Raw genomic sequence first — 17,701 nt, forward strand, 5'->3', positions numbered from 1 at the left:
GTGAGACTGTCTCAAAAAGGACCCCCCCCCAAAAGAAAAAACCCACTTCAGTGCATCTATTTACATATCTAGCTTTTACTAGACACCCAAGTCCCTTTAAGGCAAGGATAACATCTTCCAGGCCTAAATATTGGAAGGTATCCAACAGCCCCAGATACTGTGCAACTTGATAATGAACAGCTATTGTTCATTCAGCGTCTGTGTGGCAGGGACTGTATCAGACTGCTCATTATCTCCACTTTCCAATTAAGAAACTGAGGCAAAAAAAAAAACTGAGGCAGTGGGTGGTGCCTGTGGCTCAATGGGTAGGGCGCCGGCCCCATATACCAGTCCTGGCAAAACTGCAACAAAAAAATAGCCGGGCATTGTGGTGGGTGCCTGTAGTCCCAGCGGCTTGGGAGGCTGAGGCAAGAGAACTGCCTAAGCCCAGGAGTTGGAGGTTGCTGTGAGCTCTGATGCCACAGCACTCTACCGAGAGCGATAAAATGAGACTTTCTCTAAAAAAATAGAAAGAAACTGAGACAAAGAATATCAACAACGTGCCCTAATTCAGCAACAAGGGTCAAGACCCAAACACGAAGACTTTTGGTTTTTCTTTGTCCTTTAAGGTGTCACTAAAGTCTATCACTATCCAATAGAACTTTCTGCAATGAGGGGAATGTCTACATGCTGTCATATGATAAGTACTAGTTACTAATAGCTGTTGCGCACTTAAAATGTAACCATCAGGAACAAAAATTCTAAACTTTAATTATACATTTTTAATAGTACATATGGCTAGTGTTTACTTTAGCACAAGGAGAGGTCTGTTTGCTCACTGGTGAGATCTGAGGCAAGCTATTCCATCTCCTACTTGGAAGCTATTTCCTTATCCATGAAATGGTATCATTTTTCTCTGAATTTACCTTTTAGCCCAAATGAGATTATGTGAAAAGCACCAAAACTATATAGGCTGAGAGAGAAGTTTCAGCCATGGATGGTGCCTGGACTGCAATGAAAGAGATTTTTGGGTTGAGGCCCTAGGCAGGAATAAAGGGAGGACCTACCAAGAGACCACATCTGGTGACAAGCTCCAGGCCTATCTACCAGCCACATGGTCTCAGGGGAAAGAGCCCCACTTCTCCTCCTTCCACATAACAGAGCACAGAGGGACAAGCCCCAAAGGGACAAGAAAAGACTTTAATTGGGGGAGGGAAGGTACACCAGAATCAGAAAAGAACAGTGAGTGTGGGAGCAGAGGAGCCAGAGCAGACAGGAGAGCCTGGCCAGGAGGCTCTAGAGGAGGGCTGACCTCTCCACCTATAGCACAGGCGCCACACTGACAGACAAGGCCTAACAGTGGCCTCTCTCAGCTGGGAGGGCACTAAATGGCCACTGTAGCCAAAGGTTGCCTGGCTTTTGAGCTCCCACCTCTAGCCATGACTGGAGGTCATCAGTTCAGCCCTTGTCCCCAACCAGTGCTGGGTGGCCATCTTCAGATAAAACTCAGGAAGCTGGCAGAGGGTCCCCACAGTTAGACTGGGCCCAAGGAGGCTTGGGACTAAAAGGGTAAGGGAGAGGAGCTGGAGTCTGACCCCCACCCCCAACACACACCTAGGGTGGCACGGGGGGAGGTAAGGTAGTCGCCTTCTGGCTCCAGGCCCGCCCAGACCCACAGCGACCAATAAGGTACAATCACTGGGACCAGTCAGAGCCACTGGAGGTGGAGATTGTTTAAAAAAAAAAAAAAAAAAAAGACAAAAAGGTTAAAGTCTCCTTCAAGCACAGAGTTAAGTTTCAAGACATTAAAAAAAAAAATCTGTCCCAGCCCAGGGGACTGAACATCAGAAGCCAGCGCCAGCCTGACCAAGCACGTGTGGCCTTTGGCCAGGTCCACCGCTGATTTCTTGCACAGCTAGCAAGCACACCACCCCCCTCCCACATCCAACGCCCACCCGACCCAGCTCCCTGCCGCCGCTGCCGCCACTGCTGCTGCTGCTCGGGGGAGTGACTCCAGGACGCCTTCACAGACACAGGGGAGTGTGGGGGAAAGGCCACAAGATCCAGCCAGATGGTTTAAAACTGTCAAAAGAATCAAGAGGCAGAACATGGTGATTATTATTGTATCCTGGTGGGCCTGCTATAGGGAAGTAGACTGATCTGAGAGCTGTCACTGTGCTAAGAGCTCAGAGAGGGAGAGCTGGATCCCAGGACACCCTATGGTCATACTCAGCCAGTGTTCAGAAGTAGCGTGTGGATACTATCCGCAAACCTAGCACTAGTTAAGGCAGAAAAAGTAACAGTGATGAGAGCTTCTCCACAGCTTCCCAGGCCGTGTCATGGAGGCTGCTATAAAGCCCTGCCAGTGTATTGCTTGGTAAACTGAAGTTGCTGCTTTAGACATCGGGTCTCACATGCAAGCGGCTTGGGGACTCAGAAGGCTAAGGGGAAAAGAACCTAGAATCTGGTACTTTGTGTCAAACTTTGGGTGATCCTCCAACCAGGACAGGCCCTTGAAATGTTTTCTGCCCTTAAGTATCCCCCATGGCATCTAGAACAGAAGGTTGTAAACCAATGGTCTATGACTGAATCCAGCCTAAAAACAAGCACCATTTGGCCCATGAAGTATCCAAAACAAATTAATGAAGGCTAGGCACAGTGGGTCATGCCTGTAATCCTAGCATTCTGGGACGCTGAGGCAGGTGGAATGCCTGAGCTCACAGGTTCAAGACCAGCCTGAGCAAGAGCAAGACCTCATCTCTAAAAATAGTCAGGCATTGTGATGGGCACCTATAGTTTCTGGGAGGCTGAGGCAAGAGATCGTGTGAGCCCAAGAGTTTGAGGATGCTGTGAGCTAAGATGCCACGGCACTCTACTGAGGGTGATAAAGTGAGAAAAAAAAAAAAATTAATGAACTCACTGCCCACCTTGAAAACATGGGAGGTAACACATACAAATCCAGATTTGGGGATTCTCTTGAAAAGTTGGAAGATGAAGCCACGATAGGCTGCAGTAATCTTCAGGTGAAGCCTATGCCAGCAGGTCCTTGCCCCACCCACTACCTGCCCAACTTGTGCATCCCCCTGAGTTTATGATCCCTGCTGGAGGCTATACTATTTTAGATTTTTGAGTTGGAAAAAACAGCTCCACATTCTGGTTCCTCCATTTCCTGGCTGAGGGACCTCAGGTAAGTGACTTCCCTACCACAGCACCAGTTTAATCATCTGTAAAATGGTGAGAATACCTGACTCACAGATTGTTTCAAGTTTTAAATGGGTCATGTGAACATGGTTTTCTAGGTGTATAACTCTAAAAATGTAAAAATGGTCATAAATAAGTGAGGGATTATTGAATGAGTGAGCCAAATATTAAACTGGGATGAGAGCTATTTTCCTTCTCAGTTCAATCTAGCAGGGGTGGCCAAGCTACAGACTGCAGGCTGCATGTGGATTACATGAGGTCTGTTTTGCTTATCTGATATCATGAAAATTATGCCTAAACCTTTTTTTGCTCGTCAGTTTTCATCAGTGTTTGTGTATTAATTTATGGCCCAAGACAATTCTTCCAACGTGCAGCAGAGAGGAAAAAAGATTGGACAAACCAGGTGCGGTGATAGCATTCTGGGAGGCCAAGACAGGTGGATTGCTTGAGCTCAGGTGTTTGAGACCAGCCTGAACAAGAGTGAGACCTGGTCTCTACAAAAAAATAGAAAAACTAGCTAGGTGTAGTGATACACGCCTGTAGTGTCAGCTACTTGGGAGGCTGAGGCAAGAGGATTGCTCAAGCCCAAGAGGGTGCAAGAGTTTGAGGTTGCTGTGAGCTATGATGCCATGATGGCATTCTACCCAGGGCAACAAAGGGAGACTGTCTCAAAAAAAAAAAAAAAAAAAAAAAAAAAGGCTGAACACTCTCAATGGAGGCTTCTTAGTGCCCTGGCCTCAAAATTTTAGAGCAATTGTACATGGAAAGCTTACTATGTACCAGGGGCTACATTTTTACACACATGAGCTCAGGTAGTGCTCAACCACTCTAAAAAATAAATATTAATTAGTAGGTACTCATTTCACAGCTGAAGAAAGCAAGGCTTAGTTGAGAGGTTCAGTGACATGGTTTAGGAAGCAGGAGAGCTGGGATTTCAACTGTAGAGTGACACCACAGCCTGCATGAGCTGAACGCCATGCTGCTTTGTGCTCAGTACAGCTGTGTGCACTGGCCACCCTCAGTATAATGAAACACAGAGGAAATGGGTATCATTTCCATTTTTAGAAATATGAGCTCCTCTGGGCTGGCTTTGCACACACTAGTAGGAATAAACATCATCTGGGGACCAGTCAACTCTGGTTGGAACATATCAACAAACCAAAGATTTGGTTTTGGAAGAGGGGGGGAAAAAAAGAAGGCATGTCCTGAATATCTAAACAAGAACAACTATGTCATCAGTTCATCAATGTAAACAATTCCTCCCCTTCAGAGGACTATAATCTTTTTGGGTTAGAAAGGCTCAATTTAAGAGGAATCTAGAGGACTTAAACCAGGAAAGGAATGGAAAACACGTTAAAGGAATCACAACTTTAAGACTGAGAAACAGACACTGAAGTCTGTTTGAGAAATGGAATTATACCATGATTAACTGTCCTGGATTCCTAGAAAATTCACATGTGGACTCTACTTGCCTCACTGGAGGTTTGAACTAGATATATGTAAGGGCTCTAACATTTTAAATGTAGAAACAGACATCTAAGTTCCTGTGAGAAACTAAGGGTGTCCCACACATGCAGATGTGGACGATGTCCTGTAGCTCTCCAGAGGTGAACCTCAGGTCTTCTAGTTCCAAAGTACCTGCCTCGCTGACTTGCTATGCACTAGGGGTCCTAGAGTCCTCAGGAAACAAACACATTGTTGGCACCACCTTCCTACCCCAGCACTAAGTTCTCCAAAAGACCCATGGCTCTCGGGGCAGCACCTGTGGCCCAGGGAGTGAGGCGCCATCCCCATATACCAGGGGTAACAGGTCCGGGCCTGGCCAAAACTGCAAAAAGAAGAAAAGACCCATGGCTCTAAAAGGAAACAGGAAGGCCCCTACTCACGTTCTTGAGGAACTCCTCAGCCACAATGCGTGCACGGGCATTGACTGACAGCTTCATCTCACTGATCTCCTTGTCAATCTCCTCCATGAAGTGGATCACAAAGTCGACCAACTTGTGTTTGTACATTTGCTCTGTGTGGAAGTTGGTGATCAGAAAACTAATGTCATACCCCTAGGGAAGGAAAACAGAAGGGAGGAGGAAGAGATGAAACAGCAGACAATAATGCTCTAGGGATATGTAGCCGACCAAGTCCTCATCTTCATTCATCCACCCGCTTCCACCAGGCTGTGACCTTTTCCCAAGCTACGTGCCCTGCCATTCAGCAGCCCACCTGTTCTGGAGATAGTGTGTGTGCATAGGGTGGGGGGTGTCTAGGTTAGATCCAAGCAACTGAACCCAGCTGCAAGACTTTTGTGTATCAGACATTTCTGGAAAACCATCTACAGCACAAACAGTTCTGCATTCAGAATGAGTCAAAGGAGATTAAAGGTACTTGAAAATTTGTTACAGAAGAACCTAGGCTAGGCTGGGCATGGTGGTTCAAGCTTGTAATTCCAGCACTCTGGGAGGCCAAGGCAGATGGAAAGCATGAACTCAGGAGTTCGGGACCAGCCTGAGCAAGAGAACCCCATCTCTAATACAAACTAGCTGAAGTGTGGCCGATGCCTATAGTCCCAGCTACTTGGAGACTGAGGCAAGAGGATCTCCTGAGCTCAGGACTCCAAGATTGCTGTAAACTAGGATGATACCATGGCACCTAGGGCAAAAAGTCTCAAAAAAAGAAAACATAATCTAGGCCAGGGACAGTAACTCAGGCCTGTATTTCTAGCACTTTGGGAGGGCAAGGGAGAAGGATCACTTGAGGCTAGGAGTTTAAGACCAGCCTGAGCAGCTTGATGCCTGTGGCTCAAGCAGCTAAGGCGCCAGCCACATACACTGAGCTGGTGGGTTCGAATCCAGCCCGGGGCCTGCCAAACAACAATGACAGCTGCAACCAAAAAAAAAGAAATAGCCGGGCATTGTGGCAGGTGCCTGTAGTCCCAGCTACTTGGGAGGCGGAGGCAGGAGAATCACTTGAGCCCAGGACTAGTTGCTGTAAGCTGTGATGCCATGGCACTCTACCCAGGGCGACAGCTTGAGGCTCTGTCTCAAAAAATAAATAAATAAATAAATAAAAAGACCAGCCTGAGCAAGACACCATCTTTACAAAAAAACAGAAAAAACAGCTATATATTGTGGTGTACTCCTGTAGTCCCAGTTACTTGGGAGGCTGAGGAGGACTGATTGAGCCCAGGAGTTGGAGGTTACTGTAAGCTATAACGGCACTGCGCTCTTAGTCTGGGCAAGAGAGCCAGACCGTGTCTCAAAAACAAAGAATGTAATCAAACAGCAGGAACAGTTAGTCCAGAGAAGAGATGATGTGGGATTGAGGTCTTTTACTACTGGAGGGTTAGAAAAAGAACAATTTTATTTTGGGTGGCCTCAGAGGTTAGATATGTGACCAGGAGAGAGAATCTGGCTCAGGATGAGGAGAACTTGGCCAATACATCAGATGTGTTTGACAATGGCGCCCGCTGCTCTGCATGGCAGTTGCTCAGTCAGGCGACAAATGACCCAAAGTTAACTGTGGCTTTAAGAGACTCATTTGATTGTAAGCAAAGCTTAGATTTAATTCACTACGTTCTTTCTGCTATTAGACGGTAAACTCTGGGAAGATGAGCAAGGTGTCTTAGCTTTCTTTGCCTTTTCTACGGTTATGGTAGAGCCAACTTCTCTTAAGCTTCTAACCCTCTTTGTTCCCGCTCCAGCTGAGATACAGGCTAACTCTCTCTCAACTTGAGCAGTGTGTGCTCTACAGCTGGAGGAGCTGCAATCCTGGATGCAGAAACAATCCTAGGCCACACAGTGATAGGATCCTGGGTATTATGAACACATGGATCACAAGGTCTCACCTCCACTGGTTTCCTTCGAAGGATAAAGAAGTTCTCTGCTCGCATCATCATGAAGCGCATAAACTTGTGGCATAAAATCTTCTCAATCTCATCAGCCTGGAGAGAGCAAAGGAGAAACATGTTGCTCTAAAGCTAACATCTAAGACAAAGATACCCTGTAGCCTAGTCTTCTGACCCCAATTTCCCCCAGGCTTGCTGGAGCAGTGAGGTTTGGTAGTGGGAGCAATCATGGCCTAAACTTTGATTGTAGGGGTCTTGGTTGCCAACTGAAAGAAGGGTCTACCTTAGAACATACCTCTGACTGCATGAGGCATTACTGATCTTGTCCTTAGCCATTGCAGACAGGTAATTCTGACAAACCAGTCTTTTTTTTTTTTTTTTTTTTGAGAACGAGTCCCACCTTACCACCTTATCGCCCTCGGTAGAGTGCCGTGGCCTCACACAGCTCACAGCAACCTCCAACTCCTGGGCTCAAGCGATTCTCTTGCCTCAGCCTCCCGAGTAGCTGGGACTACAAGCACCTGCCACAACGCCAGGCTATTTTTTTTTTTTTTGGTTGCAGTTCAGCCGGGGCCAGGTTTGAACCCACCACCCTTGGTATATGGGGCCGGTGCCTTACCGACTGAGCCACAGGCGCTGCCCCGACAAACCAGTCTTTTACTAGCTCTTTTAGAAACTACACCTAAACTCAAAGCTGCCTCTTCTGCAAAACTATGCTTGTTGGCCAGGCACAGTGGTTCACGTCTATTATCCTAACACTATGGGAGGCTGAAGCAGGAGGATTGCTTGAGGCCAGCCTGGGCAATACAGTGAGACCCCATTTTTGAAAAAATAAGACAGATTGGCTGGGCATGGTGGTATGTACCTGCAGTCTAAGCTAATTGAGAAATTAAGGTAAAAGGATCACTTGAGCCCAGGAGTTAAAAGCTACAGTGAGCTATGATCTTGCCACTGTCCGCTAGCCTGAGTGACAGAGTGAGGCCCTGTCTCTTAAAACAAACAAACAAAAAAAAAGGGCTCCTCGCTTGTAGCTTAGCAGCTGGGGCGCCAGCCACATACACCGGAGCTGGCGGGTTCAGATCCAGCCCGGGCCTGCCAAACAACAATGACAACTGCAGCAAAAAAATGACTGGGCGTTGTGGTTGGGCGCCTGTAGTCCCAGCTACTAGGGAGGCTGAGGCAGGAGAACTGCTTGAGTCCGGGAGTTTGAGGTTGCTGTAAGCTGTGATGTCACGGCGCTCTACCCAGGGGGACAGCTTGAGAATCTGACTAAAAAGAAAAAGGTCCCGTGCTATTCCCTTTCTCATTTCATTAGCGCTGTATCTCCGAAAGTGTGTGGTACGTACCACCTGGAGTTATCAGCAATGACCTTAGGTGGTCTCTGCTTTAGTAACACTGAATATCAAATGATCCCCAAAGTTTCTCCCTTCTGAATTCTCTTTCAATTTTTCTTTTCTTTTTTTAATTTAAGATAAAGTGTCTCATTCTGGCTGGGTGTGTTGACTCATGCCTGTAATCCTAGCACCCTGGGAGGCCGAGGCAGTTGTATTGCCTAAGCTCACAGGTTCAAGATCAGCCTGAGCAAGAGCGAGACTTCGTCTCTAAAAATAGCCAGGCATTGTAGCAGGCACCTGTAGTCCCAGCTACTAGGGAGGATGAAATGAGAGAATTGCTTGAGCCCAAGTTGGAGGTTGCTATAAGTTATGACGCCACAGCATTCTACCAAGGGTGACGATGTAAAACTCTATCTCAAAAAAAAACAAAAATCAAAAAACAAAAACATGGCTTGGCGCCTGTAGCTCAACAGCTAGACTGACAGCCATACACTGGCGCTGGCGGGTTCAAACAACAGTGACAACTACAACAAAAAAAGAGCTGGGCGTTGTGGCAGGGGCCTACTTGGGAGGCTGAGGCAAGAGAATTGCTTCTTAAGCCCAAGAGTTTCAGGTTGCTGTGAGCTGTGACGACATGGCACTCTACTGAGAGTGACGCAGTGCGACTCTCTCTCTCAAAAAAAAAAAGAAGTCTTATTCTGTTGCCCAGGCTAGAGTGCCGGGGCATCAGCCTAGCTCACAACAAATTCAAATACCTGGGTTTAAGCAATCTTCCTGCTTTAACTCTTGAGTAACTAGGAGTATAGGCACCCACCACCATACCCAGCTAATTTTTCCATTTTTAGTAAAGACAGGGTACTACTCTTGCTCAGGCTGGTCTTGAACTCCTGAGCTCAGGCAATCCACCCACCTCAGCTTCCCACAGTGCTAGGATTACGAGCATGAGCCACCGTCCCCAACCACTTCCAATATTTCTTTCTTTTAATTTTTAGGCAAAGAACTTTATTAACTTTTCTTTCCAACTTTATTCTCAGGTTTCTTCAACTTAATTAGCTGCAAAGAATGAATTAGGTATAAGCAAAAACTAAAAAAAGCTGCAATGTCCAAGAAGCTCACCTTCAATATTTCTAAATGGGGCGGCACCTGTGGCTCCGTGAGTAGGGCGCCAGCCCCATATACTGAGAGTGGCAGGTTCAAACCCGGCCCCGGCCAAACTGCAACAAAAAAATAGCTGGGCGCTGTGGTGGGCACCTGTAGTCCCAGCTACTCAGGAGGCTGAGGCAAGAGAATCACCTAAGCCCAGGAGAGGGAGGTTGCTGTGAGCTATGTGATGCCACAGCACTCTACAAAGGGTGATATGATAAAGTAAGACTCTGTCTCTGCAAAAGAAAATAAATGAATAAAATAAAAATAAAAAATATATATTATTTCTTTTTTTGTAGAGACAGAGTCTCACTTTATGGCCCTCGGTAGAGTGCCGTGGCCTCACACAGCTCACAGCAACCTTCAACTCCTGGGTTTAAGCGATTCTCTTGCCTCAGCCTCCCGAGTAGCTGGGACTACAGGCGCCCACCACAACGCCCACCTATTTTTTGGTTGCAGTTCAGCCGGGGCCGTGTTTGAAGCCACCACCCTCGGTATATGGGGCCGGCGGCTTACCAACTAAGCCACAGGCGCCACCCAAAATATATATTATTTCTAAATGAAGAATTCTGCAGCTGGATGCTAGTTTGCCCATGTGACCTCCCAACTCCCAATACTTGTTAATCTTCCAAAGAGAGCAGGCCTAATGGTGGGAGTTTTTTATAGTATGCAGTCTGAAAAAAAAATTTTTTTTGAGACAGAGTCTCACTATGTCACCGTAGGGAGAGTGCTGTGGTGTCACAACGCACAGCTATTTTTTGGTTGCAGTTGTCATTGTTGTTTAGCAGGCCCAGGCCGGGTTCGAATGCACCATCCCGATGCATGTGGCTGGCACCCTAACCACTGAGCTCTGGGCACTGAGCCTACGCAGTCTAAATTCAATAACACTGTTTTGTGTTTATTGTGTTCATTTTCAGATTGTCTTCTATTGTGGTGACACCATTTTCCCATTTATGGCAAAAAAGGTTTCTTTTTAAACAAATTTAAATGAAAGAAAATCAATTTAAAGCAATTTATTGAATAAATAACCACCGGCTGGTATATAACAAAAATAATGGGGTCGTTTGTGAAACACTGCCGTAGGCAACACAAAAGAAACAACACTGTACCTCACATTGTGAGACCATGGCTATCAAATGAGTACTGGCACTGCTTTCATTTCTGAACGGGATTTACTCCTCATTCCTTAGAAATAGTTCTATGACCTGACATTAACCTGGTCTCTGGCTCTGGCTGCTACATTTCCTGCCTTCTAATCCAGAGCAAGGCCTTCAGGATGCAGTTCTTCTTTCTTTTTACTGTATTGACCTGCTGAGTTTAGCAAATGATGTCAGTATACTTAAGAGGCCAGGTTTCCTACACTCTGAATGGCATGCTGATCTCTCAGAGGAGGACCTCCCCAGGCTCAGAAGAGAGCCCCTTAGTCTGGGCCTCCTCCATGGCAAACTTTTGTTTTTTAAGAGACAGAGTCTCATTTCATTCCCCCCGGTAGAGTGCTGTTGTGTCACAGCTCACAGCAACCTCCCAACTCCTGGGCTTAGGTGATTCTCTTGCCTCAGCCTCCCGAGTAGCTGGGACTACAGGCGCCCGCCACAACGCCCAACTATTTTTTTGTTGCAGGGGCTGGGTTCGAACCCACCACCCTCCATATATGGGGCTGGCGCCCTACTCACTGAGCCACAGGCACTGCCCTTTGTTTTTGAGACAGTCTCAAGCTGTCACCCTGGATATAGTGCCATGGTGTTACAGCTCACAGCAACCTCAAACTCTTAGGCTTAAGTGATTCTCTTGTCTCAGTCTCCCAAGTAGCTACAGGTCCCCACAATAATGCCTGGCTATTTGTTGTTGTTGCAGTCCTCATTGTTGTTTTAGCTGGCCAGGGCCAGGTTTGATCCTGCCAGCCTTGGTATATGTGGCCAGGGCCCTACCCACTGAGCTATGGGTGCCACGCCGCAAACTTTTATTTTTTGAGACAGAGTCTCACTTTGTTGCCCCAGGCTAGATTGCTGTGGTGACAGCCTAGCTCACAGCAACCTCAAACTCCTAGGTCAAGCAATCCTCCTGACTCAGCCTTCCAAGTAGCTTGGACTATAGGGGCCTGCCACATTGGTTGGCTTATTTTTTTATTAGTAGAGACAGGATTTTGCTCTTGCTCAGGCTGGTTTCAAACTCTTGAACTCCAATAGTCCTTCTGCTTCAGCTTCCCAGAGTACTAGGATTTCAGACACAAGCCATCATGCCCAGCCCTCCATGGTGAACTTACCTGTTTCACAGCAATGCTGACCCGGACAGAGTTGATGGAGCCCTCAATCAGAACCTTTTCCTTTTCATTTCTGCTGATGGTCACAGGTTGTAACAGGAGTTCTTTGCTACTCCTGAAAACACAATATCACAGAGTCCTCTGTAGTACAGAAGGACAGAACATTCAGGGGAACCCCATAGCAGATCCTGGAATCACTGAGACCCGAGGCTAAGTAGTGGAGCACTTACAAGCAGAGGTGCTCAAGATGGGGTCCAGTAAGCACATTCTCCAGCAGAAACAGCATATGCTCTGGGGTCAAGGTGAAATGGTCCTAAACCCAGCCTCCTCGGTTACTTTCCCTGGCCACATTACCCTGCTGGAATCTTAATTTCCTCATCTGTAAAATGACTAAGGCCTATTTCACTGGAGAGGACTGAGAGAGATCAAAAAGGGACAAGTGTCTAATAGTGTACCTGGCGCATGGTGGGAGCTTTACAAATATATCTGATTTTATTTTTTTTTTTTGTAGAGACAGAGTCTCACTTTATTGCCCTCGGTAGAGTGCCGTGGCATCACACAGCTCACAGCAACCTCCAACTCCTGGGCCTAGGCAATTCTCCTGCCTCAGCCTCCCGAGTAGCTGGGACTACAGGCGCCCACCACAACGCCCGGCTATTTTTTTTTTTTTTGTAGAGACAGAGTCTCACTGTACCGCCCTCGGGTAGAGTGCTGTGGCGTCACACGGCTCACAGCAACCTCTTAACTCCTGGGCTTACGCGATTCTCTTGCCTCAGCCTCCCGAGCAGCTGGGACTACAGGCGCCCGCCACAACGCCCGGCTATTTTTTGGTTGCAGTTTGGCCGGGGCTGGGTTTGAACCCGCCACCCTCGGTATATGGGGCCGGCGCCCTGCTCACTGAGCCACAGGCGCCGCCCCAAATATATCTGATTTTAGTAACTACAGGCTAAACATCCCTAAGCTAAAAATCTGAGATCCTAACACTCTAAAATCCCAACGTTTTTGCATACCAACATGACACTCAAAAGAAATATTCCATAGAACATTTAGGATTAGAGATGCTCAGGTGGTTAAGTATGTGCAAATATTCCAAAATCCAACATCTGAAACACTTCTGGTCCCAGGCATTTCAGATAAGGGATACTCAATCTCTATAGGCAAACTAAGATACCATTTACAGAATGAGGAAGGAGTACCAGACTTAGAGATAAGGACAGGCTAAAACTGAACAGTCTGGCCTCCTTGAATTATCGATCCAGAAATGATTGGATTATTCACTTTTGAGGTGATCCCAGGTGATGCCACTGAATTCCTAGGTATGTATAATGACAGGTAACTGTGGTGACAGTAGAATCCATGAGCTGTTATCATTTTCAATGCCTACTGGAATCATACATATTTTCTTTTTTTGTAGAGGCAGAGTCTCACTGTATTGCCCTTGGTAGAGTGCTGTGGAGTCACACAGCTCACAGCAACCTCCAACTCCTGAGCTTAGGCGATCTTCTTGCCTCAGCCTTCCAAGTGGCTTGGGACTACAAGGTGCCTGCCACAACACCTGGCTATTTTATTGTTGCAGTTTGGCGCCCTACTGACTGCGCCACAAGCACTGCCTGGAAACCATATATGTGAACCAGCATATTAAGCACATCCCCTTACAACTCATCAGTTAGCAATTACATATATCCCAGATTTCATGTTAAAGGGGAAAATAGAATTATTTATTTATAAAATGGAAAATGGAGAGAGAAAAATCATTTAAAATGTGGAACATTTGGAGTGCAGGGTAGGAGGATCTAGGCTAATAAGAGAAAAAAGAATTCTCGATCCTATGGCTCAAGGAGTAGGGTGCCAGCCCCATTTGCTAGAGGCTGTAGGTTCAAACCCAGCTCTGGCCAAAAATTGCAATACATAAATAAATAAATAAATAAATAAATCCTTGATCCTTAAATTAGAAAAGTAAGAAAAAAGGGCTCAGTGCCCGGAGCACCGTGGTATGCCACCAGCCACATACACTAAGGGTGGCAGGTTCGAAACCGGCCTGGGCCAGCTAAACAACAATGACAACTGCAACTGTGGACGTCTGTAGTCCCAGCTACTTGGGAGGCTGAGGAAAGAGAATCGCTCAAGCCCGAAAGTTTGAGGTTGCTGTGAGCTGTCATGCCATGGCACTCTACCAAGGGTTATATAGTCAGACTCTGTCTCAAAAAAAAAGAAAAAAAAGAAACAAAAGTAAGAAAAAGGTATCTCAGATGACTAAATTCTCCAAGTAGTCCTTAAACTGCCAGTGGGTTCAATAATACTACAGGATGCTTCATTAAAAAACCCTGCTCTGCAAAGTCACACCTTGGCTTCTCTCCCGGGTTTTGTCCTAACAATCCACTGACCCTATTTTCTTAACTCTAAATTGGGAACCACTGTTCATCTGGCAGCAGGACAAAATGTCAACTGTAGCTGTCCTGATAGCTCCAGCAGGTTCATAGGACCCGCTAGATAGCAGTCATCCCTGTAAGCTTCGCGCCTCATCCCCATCCTAACCACTGACCTTTTTTTTCCTACCTGACTTCCACTTCAGGCTTGTTGTGTCGTTCCACCACTTGGGAGGAGAAGTTTTCCAGGCAGAGGGCAGCCTGCAGTGTGGCCCGCACGGCACTCAGGTAGGGGCGGAGAGTGGCAGTCTGCAGAGAAAAACCCAAGAGGTAGGGAAGATCAACATCTGCCTCTCCAAGAGCACTGTCCCCTAGTCTGGCTCCCGTGGAGCCAACACCACAGTGAATAAAAGATTTCAAGATTCCTTTCAGTCTAAGTCTGCTACAATGGTTCTTAACAGAGTACAATTTTGCCTGCCAGGAAACTTGTGGTAATGTTAGAACATTTTTGATTGTCATGACTTGGGGAGGAGGAAGGGGCTATTGGCATTGAGTGGATAAATATGCACTAAACATTCTACCATGCATAATAAAGAATTATCTAGCCCTGGCGCCAGCCCCATACACCAGAGGTGGCGGGTTCAAACCCAGCCCCGGCCAAAAACTGCAAAATAAATAAATAAATTAATTAATTAAAAAAAAAAAGAAAAAAGAATTATCTAGCCCTAACTGTCAATAGTGCTAAGGCTGAGAAACCCTGGTCTAGAGACATACAGGTGAATGAGTGTCCAGCTGACAAACAGGTCTACTGTTTGCCAGGGACTGAGCTAGCTGGGAATTCAAAGACGATTAAGACCATCTCTGGCTCGACTCCTATAGCTCAACGGCTAGGGTGCCAGTCACATACACCAGAGCTAGCAAGTTTGAACCCAGCCCATGCCTGCCAAACAATGACAACTACAACCAAAAAATAGCCGGTGTGGTGGCGGGTGCCTGTAGTTCCAGCTACTTGGGAGGCTGAGGCAAGAGAATCACTTGAACCCAAGAGTTGGAGGTTGCTGAGCTATGACGCCATGGCACTTTACCAAGGGTGACAAAGTGAGACTCTATCTTAAAAGAAAAAAAGTTCTGGAAGTAGTAATGAACACCGTGTTTCTGTACAGGGGAAGTAGTTAAGATTCAATAGTTGAGGTTGCAGTGGTAGACTGGGGTCAGATCATGGGGAATCTTGATTGCCATGCTATTCACTTTAGCTTCTCATTTAAGGGGGTAAGAACTGTTGGGGCTTTCTGAGGAGGAAGTTACACGACTGTGGCTGCGTGGTGGCTCTATGGCAAACAGACTGAAGAGGGAAGTGAGACATAAAGCAGAGAGGGACAAGCAAGCATACCACAGGGGGTGGACTGACATTAGATGTAGAGGACAATGCAATCGAAAAATAACTCTCAACAAACTGTGGTCCATCCACACAATGAAATACTACTGGCTGGCCGCCTGTAGGTCAATGGTTAGAGCACTGTCCTGTGCACCAGGGCTCACAGGTTCAAGACCATCCTGAGCCTGAGTGAGATCCTATCTCTACTAAAAATACAAAAAACTGAGGCAAGAGGATCACTTGAACCCAAGAGTTGGAGGATGCTGTGAGCTATGACGTTGCCATTGACACACTACCCAGTCTCAAAAAAAAATTACAGGCAGCGCCTTTGACAGGGCACCGGCCCCATATACCTAGGGTGGTGGGTTCAAACCCGGCCCTGGCTGAATTGCAACAATAACAACAAAAAGTAGCCGGGTGTTGTGGTGAGCACCTGTAGTCCCAGCTTCTCCGGAGGCTGAGGCAAGAGAATTGCTTAACCCCAGGAGTTGGAGGTTGCTGTGAGCTGTGACGCCACAGCACCTACCGAGGGCGATAAAGTGAGACTCTGTCTCTACAAAAAAAAAAAAATTGCTCAGCAATAAAAAGGACTAACTACTAACACACACAATATGGATGCCTCTCAAACGTGTTATGGTAAGCTACACTAAAAAGCTGACAGGGACTTAAGGGGTGATGAAGATTATTTTGATTCTAATAGTGGTTAAGTGACTTTTTTTAAAGAAACTGAGTCACACTATGTTGCCTAGGCTGGAGTGCAGAGGCTATTCACAGGCGTGATCACAGAACACTGCATTTTCTAACTCTTGGGCTCAAGCACTCTTCCAGCCTCAGTTTCTGCTCCTGGGCATGTTTTGGTCAACAATCATAGATGGTAAACCTTAAAAATGGTCAATTTTCAGGTGGCTAGACGTGTGTGATCTGCCCTTTCATGAATAAAAGTCTTATGTAATACCTCAATAAATGTGAATTTATTAAAAAAAAAAAAGAGGTGTGAGATAACAAAGTTTGCTAGGATAGGGAAGACAGGAGCAAGAGCAAGTTTAGACAAGAAGATGAGTTTTGACCTAGAGGCCTAATTTCAGAGTGTCTTCAACATATCCAGGCGAACTCTGAAAGAGAGCGGTAAAGGCAGATTGAGGAGTCACCAGAAAGCACAAGGTCATCAAACCGTGGAGATGAGACAGGTATTAAAAGAGGGGAGGTGGTAAACCAAAATCACAACTCCCAGGAATGCCCACATATCAAAAAAGAGAATTTCCAGAAAGAGAGGCATCAGCATATCAGAGATTACACACGCAGCAAGGCAGACAGTTTAGTTCTGACCAGGAAAAGGGCTTGAGTGGAGGCCACACGGGGATTCTTCAGGGGGGTAAAAGCAAGGCTAGAGAAAAGTGGGGATAGGGAAGTGTGGACGCCTAGCTTGGAAAACGATGCGGTCCAAAAGGCAGGAAAGGACAAGTGGGCGAATTCGGTAAAGCTCTGCTCTGGGTGGGGAGGCGGCCCTCCTGCCTGGCTCAGCAGCCCGACGCCCGGCTATAAGGCCTATCACACGCCTTCAAAGCGCCCCAAGCAAGCCTTTGGGACCCCATCACCGGCACCCTCCCTGCTTTGGAATATTCCCTATCCGCCTTGGAGACCCGTCTAGGAAGCCGCCCTAAGGCCTGCTTCCTACCAGCGATCCCCCAGCTCGCCCCTTCCTCACTTCGGGCCCCCGCCCCATCCTCTTTTTCCCACCCTCCTCGTGCTCCCCCCTCAGCCCGCATTCGCCTGCTCCAGGCCTCTGCTGCAAAGCCGCGTCTCGCTCCCAATCCCCGGCCTAGACACAGAACAGCGGGGGGACCCGGCCGGGCCTCGGATCTCTCACCATCGCGGGCGCTGGCTGGGTCGGAAAACGGAAGCGCGGAAGTGGCCAGCTCCGCGACGGCTGCCCTTTCGCGAGCAGCGCAGCCGCAGTCTGCGCCCGGACTTCCGGGCAGTACCATCTTTACCTTGAGTGGGGGAGGCAGACCCTGGGAACACATGGAACCTCAGGAAATGGGCTTCCAAGGATTGATTTGGTATTTTAAACTCTTTAACCCGAAGTATTACTCAAGCTTCTTAAGGTTTTCATGAAGCTCTCGTTTGTGTCTTCGGCTTGCTTCTCGCCTTTTCAACCTGGTCAAGGAATGACAACCTGGACATTCCAGTCTTACCATGGTACAG

At 47.1% G+C, this 17,701-nt stretch overlaps 1 protein-coding gene across 2 annotated transcripts; it reads right to left on the reverse strand.

The window, feature by feature from the left end:
- Window positions 1-1,719: 1,719 nt before the first annotated feature.
- Window positions 1,720-17,665, reverse strand: ARPC4 (actin related protein 2/3 complex subunit 4). Of its 2 annotated transcripts, none has more exons than XM_053598793.1 (6): window positions 17,488-17,665; window positions 14,312-14,430; window positions 11,759-11,870; window positions 7,019-7,114; window positions 5,067-5,237; window positions 1,720-2,061 (listed from the first exon to the last, which is right to left on the reverse strand). In XM_053598793.1, exons 1-6 carry the CDS (start codon window positions 17,518-17,520, stop codon window positions 2,056-2,058), a joined length of 537 nt encoding a protein of 178 aa, XP_053454768.1. In that variant the 5' UTR covers window positions 17,521-17,665; the 3' UTR covers window positions 1,720-2,055. The 2 variants fall into 2 exon arrangements, with proteins under 2 accessions (XP_053454768.1, XP_053454769.1); XM_053598794.1 differs by having other exon boundaries at window positions 17,364-17,563.
- Between the last annotated feature and the right edge of the window lie 36 nt (window positions 17,666-17,701).

The sequence above is a fragment of the Nycticebus coucang genome, chromosome 8, assembly GCF_027406575.1.
Source record: "Nycticebus coucang isolate mNycCou1 chromosome 8, mNycCou1.pri, whole genome shotgun sequence".
Lineage (NCBI taxonomy): Eukaryota > Metazoa > Chordata > Mammalia > Primates > Lorisidae > Nycticebus > Nycticebus coucang.